Source organism: Gossypium hirsutum, chromosome D05 (genome assembly GCF_007990345.1).
Source record: "Gossypium hirsutum isolate 1008001.06 chromosome D05, Gossypium_hirsutum_v2.1, whole genome shotgun sequence".
Classification (NCBI taxonomy): Eukaryota; Viridiplantae; Streptophyta; class Magnoliopsida; order Malvales; family Malvaceae; genus Gossypium; species Gossypium hirsutum.
This window is the reverse complement of record NC_053441.1, coordinates 305,868-319,267: the sequence shown is the minus strand read 5'-3', so window position 1 is coordinate 319,267 and position 13,400 is coordinate 305,868. Positions and strand designations below refer to the sequence as shown.

Below are 13,400 nucleotides of genomic sequence, written 5' to 3'. Positions count from 1 at the left end.
GATGGGGAATAGACTTGATTGTTATTTGTGAACAATAGTTATAGTAGACCGAGTTTATTTTCAATTCATTAAAAAAGGATTGAATGTATTAATGGGATTTGTTATATTTGTGTCCTATTTTGTAGTAATTGTTTATCAATAAGAAACAAATTATTAACATCAAAATTTTTTTAAGGATTAATTAATGTAAGTTTGGGCATTGGTTTGGAGTCAGTTTTATTAAATATACGACCTAATTGATTTGGTTAACAAAACAAACCATTGATTACCTAAAAAATTAAACAAATTAAAATATAAATATAAAATCACTATAAATTATTGTGTAATGAAACTTGAATCTCGAATATTTTCACTTGAACTTTCATTTAATTTTTATATAAATATATTCTTACATCTTCAACTCATGTTTCCTATATTTAATATTCAATACTCAAAATTACTTATTTACTAAATATTGGTGTTTTATATTATTTATAACACTGGAAGGTAATTGCATTTCAACTACAACAATGATTGTTGTAATAATTTCTTTGTAAACTGGAAAATTTTCATTTCAATCATCTAAAATCAAATACTTGTATCCTTAACAACGTCTGTTAGTTAAATCCTATTATAAAATTCTTTCTTGATCAAGGTCAAACTTTCCGACCAATCAAATTCATTCATTCTTCTTCTTATTCTCTACCCCTCCACGCCACCCTTCCACCACCATCAGCTTCCTTACCAAGGCCACACTCCATGGCTACACCATTGCCAACTCCACCTAAATTCCCCTGCAGCCGAAAGCTCTCTACCGACACTTTGCTTGCCATGTTTACTTCTTTTCTCATCTTTCATTTTCATTTTCCTATCTCTAGCTTTTTCTTTAGATTTGTGCTTCCTACTGTGCTATTTATCTCATCTCTCAAGCTGCTAAACTCGGTTTTCGAAAAATAGAAGGCTTAAGTATTATATTTGCTCAATCTATTTTGTGCTGCTGATTTAAGGTTTTGATTATCTATGGATGCTAGTTGTGTCTGTTTGAAATTGAATGCAAGCAAAATGGAAATCGATTTCGTTTTGTTTCGTTTGGGGTATGAAATGTTAACTTTGTTCATTTTCTGATTCTTTGTTTTTCACGTGTTGTTTGATTGTTTTCGGGTTGCAGAATTCTCGCAGTAAATAATTGCAAAAGTCGGTGTATGTTGTATATATATATCTATATTATATGGTTTCTTATTTATTAAGAAGCCACGTTCATGGGGCTGCTTTGTTCCCATCGTTTTCAGAGCTGTGAATTCCACCGCAGCATCTGTTCATCCCAATGAAGTTTTCGCAGCAGACTTCCTCGCCGATCGCTTTTTTCTTCTAGTCGTCGGTTCGGTTGTGCCTTGATTTTGGACTCCCATATTTCTAATAGAGTCTGTAAGTAAGAAGACTTATCTTTCTTTGCTGTAAATTTAGTTTGAAAATGCTAAATAATTTGAGAAAAATAAAGTGAGAAAAGAAGAAACAATCGAAGATTTTAATGGGTTTGATGAGCAGGGACTAGCAGAATGGATTTGAAAGCTATAATCTGGTGTGGAGGGAAAAAGAATAAGAAGACTAGCCAACCATGAAAACTTTTTTAGGAGTAAATTTTAGTTTATGTATTTATAATTTTTAAAGTATTAAATTAAATTTTTATTATTTTTAGTGAAATTAAAATATAATTTTATTTTTATCAATTTAAAATTTTTAAAAGATTTAAATAGAAAACTTTTTTATATGATGAATAGTGAAAAGGGTAAAGTAAAAAAAATATAATTTTATTTTTATTAATTTAAAATTTTTAAAAGATTTAAATAAAAAAATTTTCCGAGTAAAAAATGATGAATAGTGAAAAGGGTAAAATAAAATGATAAAAAATAATGATGTGATGTGTAAGTCAAACACTGGAAACTAAAATGAAAATTTTTTCTGTTCGAGTGATCAAAATAAAACGGGTTTACTGACTAAATTTTTTACCCTTACATTTATTAAATTAATTGTTTGGTAAATTCATTGGGTGAGAGGAGGATGCAACAGGTATTAAGAAAATAAGGAAGGGAGAAAGTAGACATTTAGCAAAATTAGAAGTTTAGGGTTTTTCAGGGTATGATGATACTATAAATAAGTGATTCTATACGTAGCATGGCCGTCTCTCTTCATCTCTGGGCTGAGCGAATTTGCGGTTTGTTAGTTCGTGTGTGAAAGAGGTAATAAAAGGAAAAAAACGATGGGTGTTTTCACATTTGTGTGCAGGAGCAAAGGCGGTGAGTGGTCTGCCAAGCAGTTGGAGGGAGAGATTGAAAGCTCTGCTGCTTCCACTTACGAGCTCCAGCGGAAACTCGTCCAGGCTGCCACCGCCTGCGACTCCTCTGGTGGTGTCACCTCCTCTTTCTCTGTCGTTACCCCTAATTCTGCCGTTTTCCAGGTTTTCTCCTTTTTTGTGCTTGCCTTTGTCGTTATTTACATCATCTTATTATTTCGTCATTAGATCTATTGGGAAAAAACGAAATACTGAAACCGTAATCAAAAGAACAAGTTTAATTTGATTGGATACTTGTTTTTGCGATGATCCGATGGTGAATATCATTTATTTCTGGTTCGGTTTCATATTTCTGATATTTTATGCCAACAGGTGGTTATTGGAGGTGCTGTAGGCGGAGCCTTCATCGGGGGTGGAGGTGCTGCTGCTGCTCCGGCTGGAGGCGCTGCCGCTGCCGCTGAAGCTCCTGCAGCTGAGGAGAAAAAGGAAGAGAAAGAGGAGAGTGATGACGATATGGGATTCTCTCTCTTTGATTAAGCTCCTTTACTGCCTTACTGCCTGTTTAGATCTTAGCAAGTTGTTACATTTTCATTTTTCATTTATGCGTGAATTAGACTATTTTGGGTGACATTGGGCACTTTTCCTAGTTAGGAGAAGCCATTTTTCAGGATAAATTTGACAATATTATGAGTATGTTTTTTGGCATCGTTGGTTTTGTTTCAAGTGATTTACTCTCTGTGATGTGTCGTTGATTTCGTGGTTACTTACCTTCTGTTTGGGCACAAGGAAAGCCATTGAGAGGAAAAGATCCAAATATGCTTTTGATTTTAGTTCATGATTACGCAATTTGCTCATAAATCATGGAACTAAACTAAGATCTAATTTAGGTTCTTGGCTAGAACTTTGAGTGGATTGATTAGATAGAGAAAACCTTTAAGAAATGTAGAATCATAAGCTTCTTTGATGTTGGTATGTTTTGAGGTTACCTTGCTTGATAGTTGAGTTTTTCCATTAATGTAGGGCTATGGAGTTCACATCAACATTTTTGTGATAGTCAGGGATGATAATGTGAATCCAGTAATGACTAGAATTTAAACCGCTTTTTTTGAAGAGGCAACTTACAAATGATGGTTTTCATCCTCTTTATTTGAGACGCAAGAAATTTTCAAAATTGAAAAAATCATTGATAATAAATGCCTTCCTGCTTTTATATTTGTGAAACAATGTTTCCATTCTGAGAATAAATCACTCGTTTGTCGAGATGATTATTATTGTAGCAAGGTTAAATACTCTAAACTATTAAACAGTCTATCATTGTATCATCTACGATTAAAGCAAAATTATGGCATGTTTTGAGGATTCTATTTCGTAATTGTATTTTCTTCAAAAAACTACAAATATTTTAAATTTAAAGGTGCAAACATATGGAATTAAGATATTATATTGTCTCTTAAGCAAGAATTGGTAGGTACATGTTATTCATATTTTAAAGTTGCAGATTATATAATTTTGATTTTATAAGTTTATGTGTATTTGATGAACCACCATTATCTATTCAGGAGTTGTTAGCTAATGCCTGATTGTAACAATCCTTCATGGGCTTAAGTGTTGTTTGATGTAATTGTAGTTTGTTGTTGCTAAGCTCGTATCTTAAATGTTTAAGCTTGAGCCCAACATATATTTTTAAATGGGTTTAAATTTTTTTGTCCAATCAATTTTTGGGCATAGTATTTTTATTTAAATCCTTTCAAATTTTAATCGAGACTTCAAGTTTGGATGAGTAGCCTGTTCCATGAACATGTCTATTGGATGCAGTACACATTTTATTAAATTCCTAAATTAGTTCTATATAATAACTTGTAGTCTCAAATTTTAGTTATATTAATTTTATTTATAAGTGAAATAAAAAAAAATTTTAGTTTATATATTATTTTAATAAAATTTTTAAATTTTAGATGAAAATCATTTAATCAAATTTCATTGAATGAAAATAATTTTTAATTAATGAAATTATATTTGCAAGGTTTATTGAAGCTATGATTTAAATCTCATCGATTAATGATATTTTTAAGAGAAATATTCGATACACTGCAATTGAAATTTAAAAATTACACAAGTAAATTTAGGATGATTATAAGTATACATAAGTTATAGCAAAAAATAAAAATAAGAACAAAAAATTATATAAGAATGAGACGTATGGTAAATTTGTAATTTTACTAGTGGAATTTCACTAGCAACATATTAAATACTCACCAATTATTAGTATGAGTAACTTTTTGGTGTCCCTCGTGAAGTTAAAAGTTTCACTACTAGTATACCCAATAATTATAATTTTTAATTTAAAATTAAAAAATAAATATAATCTAAATATACCACATCTTTATAAAAATTTACCCAATTTCTATTGGTGTTTTTCAAGAATTATGCGTGAAAATAGATACTGTATAAAAGAATTAGCCAGATCATAGTATATGTTTGCTTGGGTTAAAAGATTAAACCGGACCCGAACGAAGACGGGCCGAGCCTGTAGGCCTGGGTCTCCACATCTCCACTTCAAAGTAGGTCGGTCCGTCTCTTTCCCTCGCCCCTCTGCCCCTCTAGAGATCTCTTTCTCCTTCCCGTTTATTCTGTTCTTCCCTTCATCCCTTGTAAACATTGTGTTAAGAATCTATGTCTGTTTTAATAGTGACGAGCTTAGGCGATATTGTGGTGGATTTGTTCACAGACAAATGTCCTTTAACCTGCAAAAACTTTTTGAAGCTTTGCAAGTTACTTCATTTCCCCAAATTTCATTTCTCCAATACAACCATAATTATTTCTGGCTTCTTCCTTTTAACTTTAATTCTTTTGGGCGCAGGATTAAGTATTATCATGGGTGTCTGTTTCACACTGTTCAGAAGGATTTTACTGCCCAAACAGGGGACCCTACTGGGACTGGCTCAGGTGGAGACTCCGTGTATAAGTAAGAATCTGCTAAAATATTGTGCTCTTCGGCATCTTTTTCCAGTTTTAGCTTCTATATGCCACAATTTCCTGTTCAGTTTCGTGATAATATTGAATTAGCTCGTTGGTTGAGTGCTTACCATTGAGATTACTGAGTCCTTTTTCCCTTTTTTTTCAGATTCCTTTATGGTGATCAGGCTCGATTTTTCGGCGATGAGATTCATCATGATATAAAGCATTCCAAGACCGGCACTGTTGCAATGGCTAGCGCTGGGGAGAATCTTAATGCTTCCCAGGTATGTGATTCTTTTGCTTGATTCACGATAACTCAGTTTATTATGATAACGGCTTTGTTCGTCTTCTACGAAGAATAAGTCTTCATTAATTCTAGTTTTTTGTTTTTTTGCTCTTCTCATTATGGAAACCACTTCTGTTTTAATTTTTTTCCTCTCTTTCCAGTTCTATTTCACACTTCGGGATGATTTAGACTATCTTGACGGGAAGCACACAGTAAGTTTCTTGATGCATCTACTGTTATTTTTTTCCTATCACATTCTTAACCACGTTACTTATTGTGAATCGATGCTAATTTTAAAAAAATACTCTTGAAATTGCTGCTTACAGTGTTTCCTTCAATGTCTAGATCAAAGCTTTTAACAAATTTTGTCAACTGCCTAGTATGAATTATTAATGTGTTGTTACTGGCATTTCTTATGAGTTAACCAGAATAATATGACATTTATGTTCTTGTGCAGTTTGCAACTAGAATATTCTATGGTTTATAGCTGGGATATTCCTTCATATGCTCTGTGTTTGTGATTCTAAGAGCTATGCTGAAATATTTTTGGCATTTGAGAGCTGCTTTTTTATTTTTTTTGAATTGCTGGTGGTTCATTTTGGGGTGTTTACTTTTTATGTTAAAACACATATCCAGTACCTCAATTTGGACATTTATTTTGTAGAGCTTCTTAATCAGACATTGTATTTTTGTTGCTGTTTTTGCTATTATTATTGATGATAATATCCTCTATTCCTAAATGAGAGCTACTGTTGCAGGTCTTTGGAGAAGTTGCTGAAGGATTGGAAACTTTGACCAGGATTAATGAAGCTTATGTAGATGAGAAGAGCAGGCCATATAAAAATATCCGGTAGAACCTTGTTCCATTCTTTATATGCTGTTTTAGCGAAGTCTGGGCTGCAGACAATATTTCCTATTCTATGTTGTTAGTTCATTTCAATTTATTCTGTAACATAATATATTAGTTGTGTCTATTGAAAATCGAACAGAATCAAACACACACACATATTAGATGATCCTTTTGATGATCCTCCCCAGTTGTCTGAGTTGATTCCTGGTGCTTCTCCTGAAGGAAAACCAAAGGATGAGGTAAGGACTCTTTCGGATGTTAGTTATTTGTATTTTAAAATGCTCATAGTTGAATAAGTGACAAGTGACCTGCATATCACTTTTGGAAATTGCCAGTTCTTTTACCGAGATGCTTTCCAATTTTCTATTGTAATTGTGTTACATGCAGAGTCACTTGACATTTCCTTAACTTTAATCGTTTGGAAAGAGAAAATGTCTAATTTTATGTGTTATGGAAAAATATGAGAAGCATATGGGATGCGTCATTATCTGAAAGGGAACTGTCTCACACTGCCTAGACTGTGCTTTTGAAGGCTAAGAAATTCTATATATATTTTTTATTTTTATTTTTTTAACTTGCTGATGTTTATTTTCTTACATTTTTTTAACATGCATTTTGGCTATTAATAATTTCCATCTGAATACATTTACTGTAGGAATTTTCTAGCCTTATAGTGAATATTTAAGCAGGAAGTTGCTTTAGGGGCATCAAATTTTTTCAGAGTTCAAAGCTCATTTAAGGATCATTAAAAGAACACCTGGGTGTGAGAAGAACTAAAAGCACTATATAGGAGATTGGATTTTAAGAGTTTTGCTTGTCCCTGGAGCACTTAGCCTGTTCATAGTCCTTTCTTGATTTTAGTACATACCTTTATATATATATTTGAATGGTTGTGGGATTAAGCTTTCATAGCAGAGAATTTGCATTTTCAATTATTTTTGATAGTTTTGCTTATCTCTAGAGCATTTAGCCTTTGTAGTCCTTTATTGATTTTATTGCATACCTTTATATTTTATTTCTTCAAATGGTTGTGGGATTAAAGTTCTTTACTTTTATAACATAGAATTTGTATCTTCAAGTCTGTATCTAAAAATAGATGACTGGTTGAATAAGTTATCTGATACTTAAATGATATCTGGCTAGCTCTTCATGGGTCACTTTCAACCTTCTGAGCAACCCTTCTATATATTTAAGAAGGAAGAAGGGAAAAAAAGGAATAGAAAGAAAGGTGTGATGCATCCAATCTAAAACTAATTTGCTATGTGGGACTCAACTTGAATATAATCCCACAAGAAATTCAGAACTTAATGAACATGGAATAGCACCTCTTAGCACTGTCCCTCACATGTGACTCAACAAGGATCTACACTTTGATAATCTTACAAAGAGTCATCAACCTTGTCTGTGGTCAGGCAGGAAGAACAGAGCACAACTTTGGCTCTAAGACAATGCTGATTGTCCAACCTAACCAATTGGTAATATGTAGAAGGGTCTCATTTGAATATTAGGCCGTAGGAAACCCAATACATGAGATAGATGTGGGATAATGCCGCTTGATAAATGATGGTTTTGGAATGTGAGTGGTTGAGAATGTAAATGAGCAACGTAAAAGTCAGGAAAGTAGTTTATATTTGGCTGTGTGTTGAAGCTGGTGATGCCTTTCTTCTTAAAAATGACTGGGACTTGGTCTAGGTTCAATCTGTGTTTGTCTGAATAATAAATCCTTGTGCTTACTCACACATGATTAAATATTTTAAATTGGCATGCTTGCTCGAGTAAGATTTGCAAGAAGTTGGTTATTAGACTTTATTTTTCTTCTATTTTATCAAGCAAACTCTTGTTTTCCCACTACTATTTTGATTTTTTTATGTAACCTATAGAGTAGTAGAAACTTAGATGGAACGTTGATATTGGTCCTTTTTGTCTGCTGCATTATCATGCACCTTTAAGAGGGTTCTGATTTTGACTGTTGAGGGATGGGGACATCTGATCTCATTAGTTTAATGCTGATCTCTAACTGATGTTGTGTCTTAAGAATGAATAATCAGGGGTCAAATATCATATCATACTTGTATTTTTTTTTTTATGTCAAGTGCCCTTTTGGATAGTATGTTCTATTAAATATTAATAGTAATTACTAGTTTCTTTATACTTGTCTCTAGGTTGATGATGATGTTCGGCTTGAAGATGATTGGGTTCCCATGGATGAACAACTAGGTGCTTCGGAGCTTGAGGAGGTTCTCCGTGCAAAGGATGCCCATTCGAGAGCAGTTGTACTTGAAAGTGTAAGTTACCGTGTCCATGATGATTGTTTCATTTTTTGTTTGAATGTGATCACTGTTAAAGTTTTTTACCGTCTTTTTCTCCATTGCAGATTGGGGATATTCCTGATGCTGAAATTAAGCCTCCTGAGAATGTTCTATTTGTTTGTAAATTGAATCCAGTTACTGAAGTGAGTGCTTATTTTGTATTCAGTGTTGGCAATAAGTGTGTGTACGTGTATTCATTGATTTGTTTCACTTATTTTGACTTTGATTGGAGAAGTTTATCAGAGAGGACTGACAAGGATAAGTTGGCTGAGAACATGCGGGTGCTTTCATTTTTACAGCATTTTTACTATTTGCTTCCTGTCTCACTTGTTCCTTTGTCTTAATCAGAGGAAAATACCTCTTATCTAATCCAACCCTGACACTTTTCCTTCCTTCAGATAGAGTTAAAACCAGATTAATGCAAGGCACATTTTCATTGCCTTTTTTTCATTTAACTGCAGGATGAGGACTTGCATACTATATTTTCTCGTTTTGGAACCGTTGTATCGTGAGTATAATATTCTTAATAGTTGGCAATATTGGGATTCTTGTGTTTTTCAATGTGTTTCTCACTGCAACTAAATGTCAGGGCTGAGGTAATCCGTGATTATAAGACTGGAGACAGCTTATGCTATGCTTTCATTGGTGAGTATCTTGATTGTTTTGTCATCTTAATCCAAATGCATCTATAACCTATTATATGAGAAGCTTGACTTTGTCTTGTTTTCAATAAAATATTCTCTCTACAGTATTTTTCAATTCTGGGCAACTTCAAACTTGAAATATTGTTGAAAATGCTTATGACTGATTTTGGAAGCTTATTTTCTAGCTCTAGTCCTAAATTTGAGTGGAAGGTGGTTATTGTTTTTTGATTGAAAATGCTATTTTGAAGACTGAAGATGAACCTAGATAGAATAAGATGATAAGCAAAATAGAGTGCCGTAAGCTTGATCCAAATTGGTGGTTTGGATTTTGATTATTTAGGCTCATGATAATTCATTAATAGTTGTTGAGTCTTGTATGTTAACTTAGACAAAGTAATGTGTTTGAGTCAAACACTTTGGTGTCACAGTGAATGTTCATGATTAAATATCCACCAGATCTTTATGGATATTCATGACATCAAGGAAAGATAATTATTGCTATTTCATTAAAATTTCTTCCTTTTTGTTTTGGTCAACACTTTATTACTTGCGTTTTGTTCTCTTGGATTAATAATACTGTCAACGGTATTTTATCAATTCAGAATTTGAGACCAATGAGGCGTGTGAACAAGCATATTTCAAGGTATAACACAATAAATGTTCTTTCTTGCATGTTTCTTACTTGATATTTGAAGATTACGTGAACTGATCACACAGCTGTTTTATTCTTTGTTGTTCAATTTTGTTTCTACTTGAGGCATGGGTTCTCAAGGAGTTATAGTACTACTGTTGTTTTTTATTTAAAATCTCAGGTTTCTTGAATTTAATTTGGAAAAACTATTTTTCCTTTGCTTCAAGTACCTTATTTGTCAATGTGGATTTAAGTCATCCTCAAGGGTAAACCTTGTTGGTTGGACTTGAGACTAAAACTCAGAGGATCTAAATTTAAAATCTTGGGATAGATGGATTTTAATGGGGGTGGGAGGGGGTTACCTACTTTCATGTAGCTCATCAATAATACTGACGTGGATGCTGATATGGCCATCTTGTCAGCATTTTGTTAACAATCTTAACACTTAGCATCAGGATTTACTTCGTTATGTAACTTAGCATGTGTTAAATTTCAATGACCCAAGCAAGAATCGTGTGTGAAGAATATTTACATCTGGTGAAAGTTACCAATGTCTTTAAAAAAGAACATTAGACTTTCCTAATAAAACTTGTTTTATGTTAAATTTAGAGACCCTAATGACTGCTAGACCAAAAGTGTAATCTAATTGGCCTTAAATCTTACTCTAACTAAGCCTAGATTTACCTTAATACTCAGATATACTTTATTAATTTATCAAACATAATGGTTGCATTTGAAAATAATATATTTCAGACTAGGACTATTTTAGCACAGGTTCAGTTTTTTTTAATTATCGTTTGGCACAGCCTTTACTCTTCAAGTTTTGATTGATGGTGAAAAAGCCTTGTCGAGATAGTCCTTTGCAAGTGTTTGCCTACTTTCTAGAGCTAGTACATACTTAACATGCAAAGTTAATGTGATATAACTTAAATGCTCTAAATATATAAAATCTCAAATTTAGCTCATAAAATTTACAGTGTAAATAAAACACATTCCTACGTAATTAAACATTCCATTTGGCATGGTTCTTGTCCTTGGGAATAAGCTGTACATCTTTCTTTTGGACATAAAATTGATGCCACTGGTCCGTTAAAAAGCAGGCTCTTTTTGTGGATCAAATATTTATTTTTAGTTTAACTTTTCTTTCATGTGGGCATGGAGATTTTGTTGTTGACTGAATTTTTCATTGTAGATGGATAATGCGTTGATTGATGACAGAAGGATACATGTGGATTTTAGTCAAAGTGTTGCAAAACTTTGGTCCCAATACAGGCGCAAGGATCAACAGAAGGTAAAGGTAAAGTAAATTTACTGCCACATTGCAGTGTTCCAAGTTTACATACTTGAGATCCTAGGCCTACCTATTGAACTACCCTGCCCATCGTCAATGCTTTGGCGCTTATTATGCAATTTGATGCATAGATATATATTTGTTATGAAAAAATAGAAATAGTCAAGTTGCTTAAACCTTTCTCTGTTCAATCAGTTAGTGAACCTGTTAGATTGACTAGTGCATTGGACACACCTGACCTCTTAAGTTGTTTAGAGTCGGTTTAAGGAAATTCTGCATCTTAGATGATCAAGTTCTTAAAGTGATGGGTTCTATTGATCCGTAGATGATGGGAAAGTTGAATGCACAAGAAGCCATCTGCAAAGTGCTTAATTACTCGGAACAGGAAGACTTAAAAACAAATAGAAAAATCCTTAAATTTTGTGTAGAATATGCATTTAAGCCTTTATACTCTGATTTGGTTCAATTGATCCCACAGTGTTTTATGAGATGAATCCATTGAGTCTTTGTTAATGTAATCGGTAAAAAAGAAAGTTAACTGTAAGTGGACTTGAATTACATTGAATTGGGTCATATGGGCTCTGAATTGGACACTTGCAAGTTGAACTTGTAGAAGAAATCCTTTTGGCTTTGAACTGAATGTGAAAACCTAGCAATGAAATATGCAAGGACAGGGACCTTGTAAAAGATTAGCGGTGATGGTTCTTCTTCTGCCTCATGTCTGATCCTATCTGTTTTATTTTGAGAAATCCTCTAAAGATTGGAGTAAAGATTGCCTCCAATATTTGGTCAATGGTTATTGATATTTGATAATAAAAACATTTGTAAGCATGCACTTATCTTAGATGTTCGGTTCTTCGCTTCTAAACATGTTTTCTAATTCCTTCATCTGAATGTCTGTTTGTCTCTGAATATCACGTTCCTTTATACATATAAATTTCACAGTGGCTGAACTTTGCACATCAAACTTGTTTGTATGTTTTGGGTGTAGGAGGAGGTTGTTTTAAATGTGGTGCTATTGATCACGTTGCTAAGGATTGTACTGAGGGACCCTCAACCCAGTTGCAAAATTCTAAATATATTTTAAAGGATGAAAATGCACAGCATGGTGGAGATAATAGCTCAAGGTCCGTGACATTGGATGCTTATATCTGCATTCCTTCTAGGCCCTCTTTTCTTCTTTCTTTTCTTCTGACAATGTGATGGTTGTAATAGATATGAGATGGTATTTGATGGGGATGCTCCTGAGACTCCTCAGCAAGGAAAAATGGATCTGTCCCATGAGTTTGATGGCAATGAGCGCAGATACAAAATAAACAGGAATAGTTCTCATACTATGGAGGGGAAAGACTTCAATGATAAGGATAAACAGAGAAACAGAAGTAGAGATTACAGAGCGGATATGAGTCGATCTGGTGGGTGGAGAGATGAGAAACATCTTAAAGATCAATTTGATGGAGAAAGGCATGTAGACAGACAAAGAGGAAGAGATGAGCAAAGTCACAGAAAGAGTAGTTCAGATGTTCGCGGTGATGACCGGAGAGGTGATGCAGGTAACAGAAAGAGATATGCTGACGACAATAGTCCTCCAAATAGAAGACAAGATGATCACAGAAAAAGAAGCCGTGATGATGATGCCTACACTGACAAGAAGGGTGAAAGTGATTATTTGAAGAAATATGCAGAAAGTAACAGACGAGATTCGAGGAATGAGTTGAGTTACAGAAGAAGTGGTGCAAATGACCATGTCCATAAAGATCGGAGGGAAGAACGGACAGATAGGCACCGGAGAACTGAAAGTGATGATGATCATGATAGGGATAGAAGATGGCACCGGAGAACTGAAAGTGATGACGATCATGATAGGGATAAAAGAAGCCGAGGTGATAGGAAGAGATAGAATGATGCATGATATATGCTTTATTTTCGCTATTAAATGCAGCAAATCAAGTAGGCTTAGCATCTGTTTTTGATAAAACGACCAGTCAATTACCATATTCAGATGAATAAACTAAAACCTTAAGCTTGATTATCAATTACGACCTTTGCCAAGGTATTGTATTGTATCTCCATGAGTTACTTTTGGTTTTTAAAACTACAGTGAGTCTTTCGGTTTTATCAAATAAATACAAAACTTATGGGTGCGATGAATTCTAATCTTG

General features: G+C 33.6%; 2 protein-coding genes across 3 annotated transcripts; both read left to right on the top strand.

Annotated features, from left to right (window-relative positions):
* Nucleotides 1-712: 712 nt before the first annotated feature.
* On the top strand, nucleotides 713-2,974 carry LOC107907504 (60S acidic ribosomal protein P3). Its single transcript, XM_041092969.1, has 2 exons — nucleotides 713-2,434; nucleotides 2,642-2,974. The coding sequence occupies exons 1-2, from the start codon at nucleotides 2,237-2,239 to the stop codon at nucleotides 2,804-2,806; spliced, it is 363 nt and encodes a 120-aa protein (XP_040948903.1). The 5' UTR covers nucleotides 713-2,236; the 3' UTR covers nucleotides 2,807-2,974.
* Nucleotides 2,975-4,776: 1,802 nt separating this feature from the next.
* On the top strand, nucleotides 4,777-13,389 carry LOC107907507 (peptidyl-prolyl cis-trans isomerase CYP59). 2 transcript variants are annotated; one of them, XM_041092968.1, is made up of 15 exons: nucleotides 4,777-5,040; nucleotides 5,130-5,234; nucleotides 5,394-5,511; nucleotides 5,675-5,725; nucleotides 6,272-6,363; nucleotides 6,503-6,602; nucleotides 8,526-8,648; nucleotides 8,738-8,815; nucleotides 9,134-9,180; nucleotides 9,262-9,317; nucleotides 9,919-9,959; nucleotides 11,140-11,249; nucleotides 11,932-11,939; nucleotides 12,236-12,365; nucleotides 12,454-13,304. In XM_041092968.1, the coding sequence occupies exons 1-15, from the start codon at nucleotides 4,943-4,945 to the stop codon at nucleotides 13,136-13,138; spliced, it is 1,842 nt and encodes a 613-aa protein (XP_040948902.1). In that variant the 5' UTR covers nucleotides 4,777-4,942; the 3' UTR covers nucleotides 13,139-13,304. The 2 variants fall into 2 exon arrangements, with proteins under 2 accessions (XP_040948902.1, XP_016690405.2); XM_016834916.2 differs by lacking the exon at nucleotides 11,932-11,939 and having other exon boundaries at nucleotides 11,140-11,244; nucleotides 12,230-12,365; nucleotides 12,454-13,389.
* The last annotated feature ends 11 nt before the right edge of the window (nucleotides 13,390-13,400 follow it).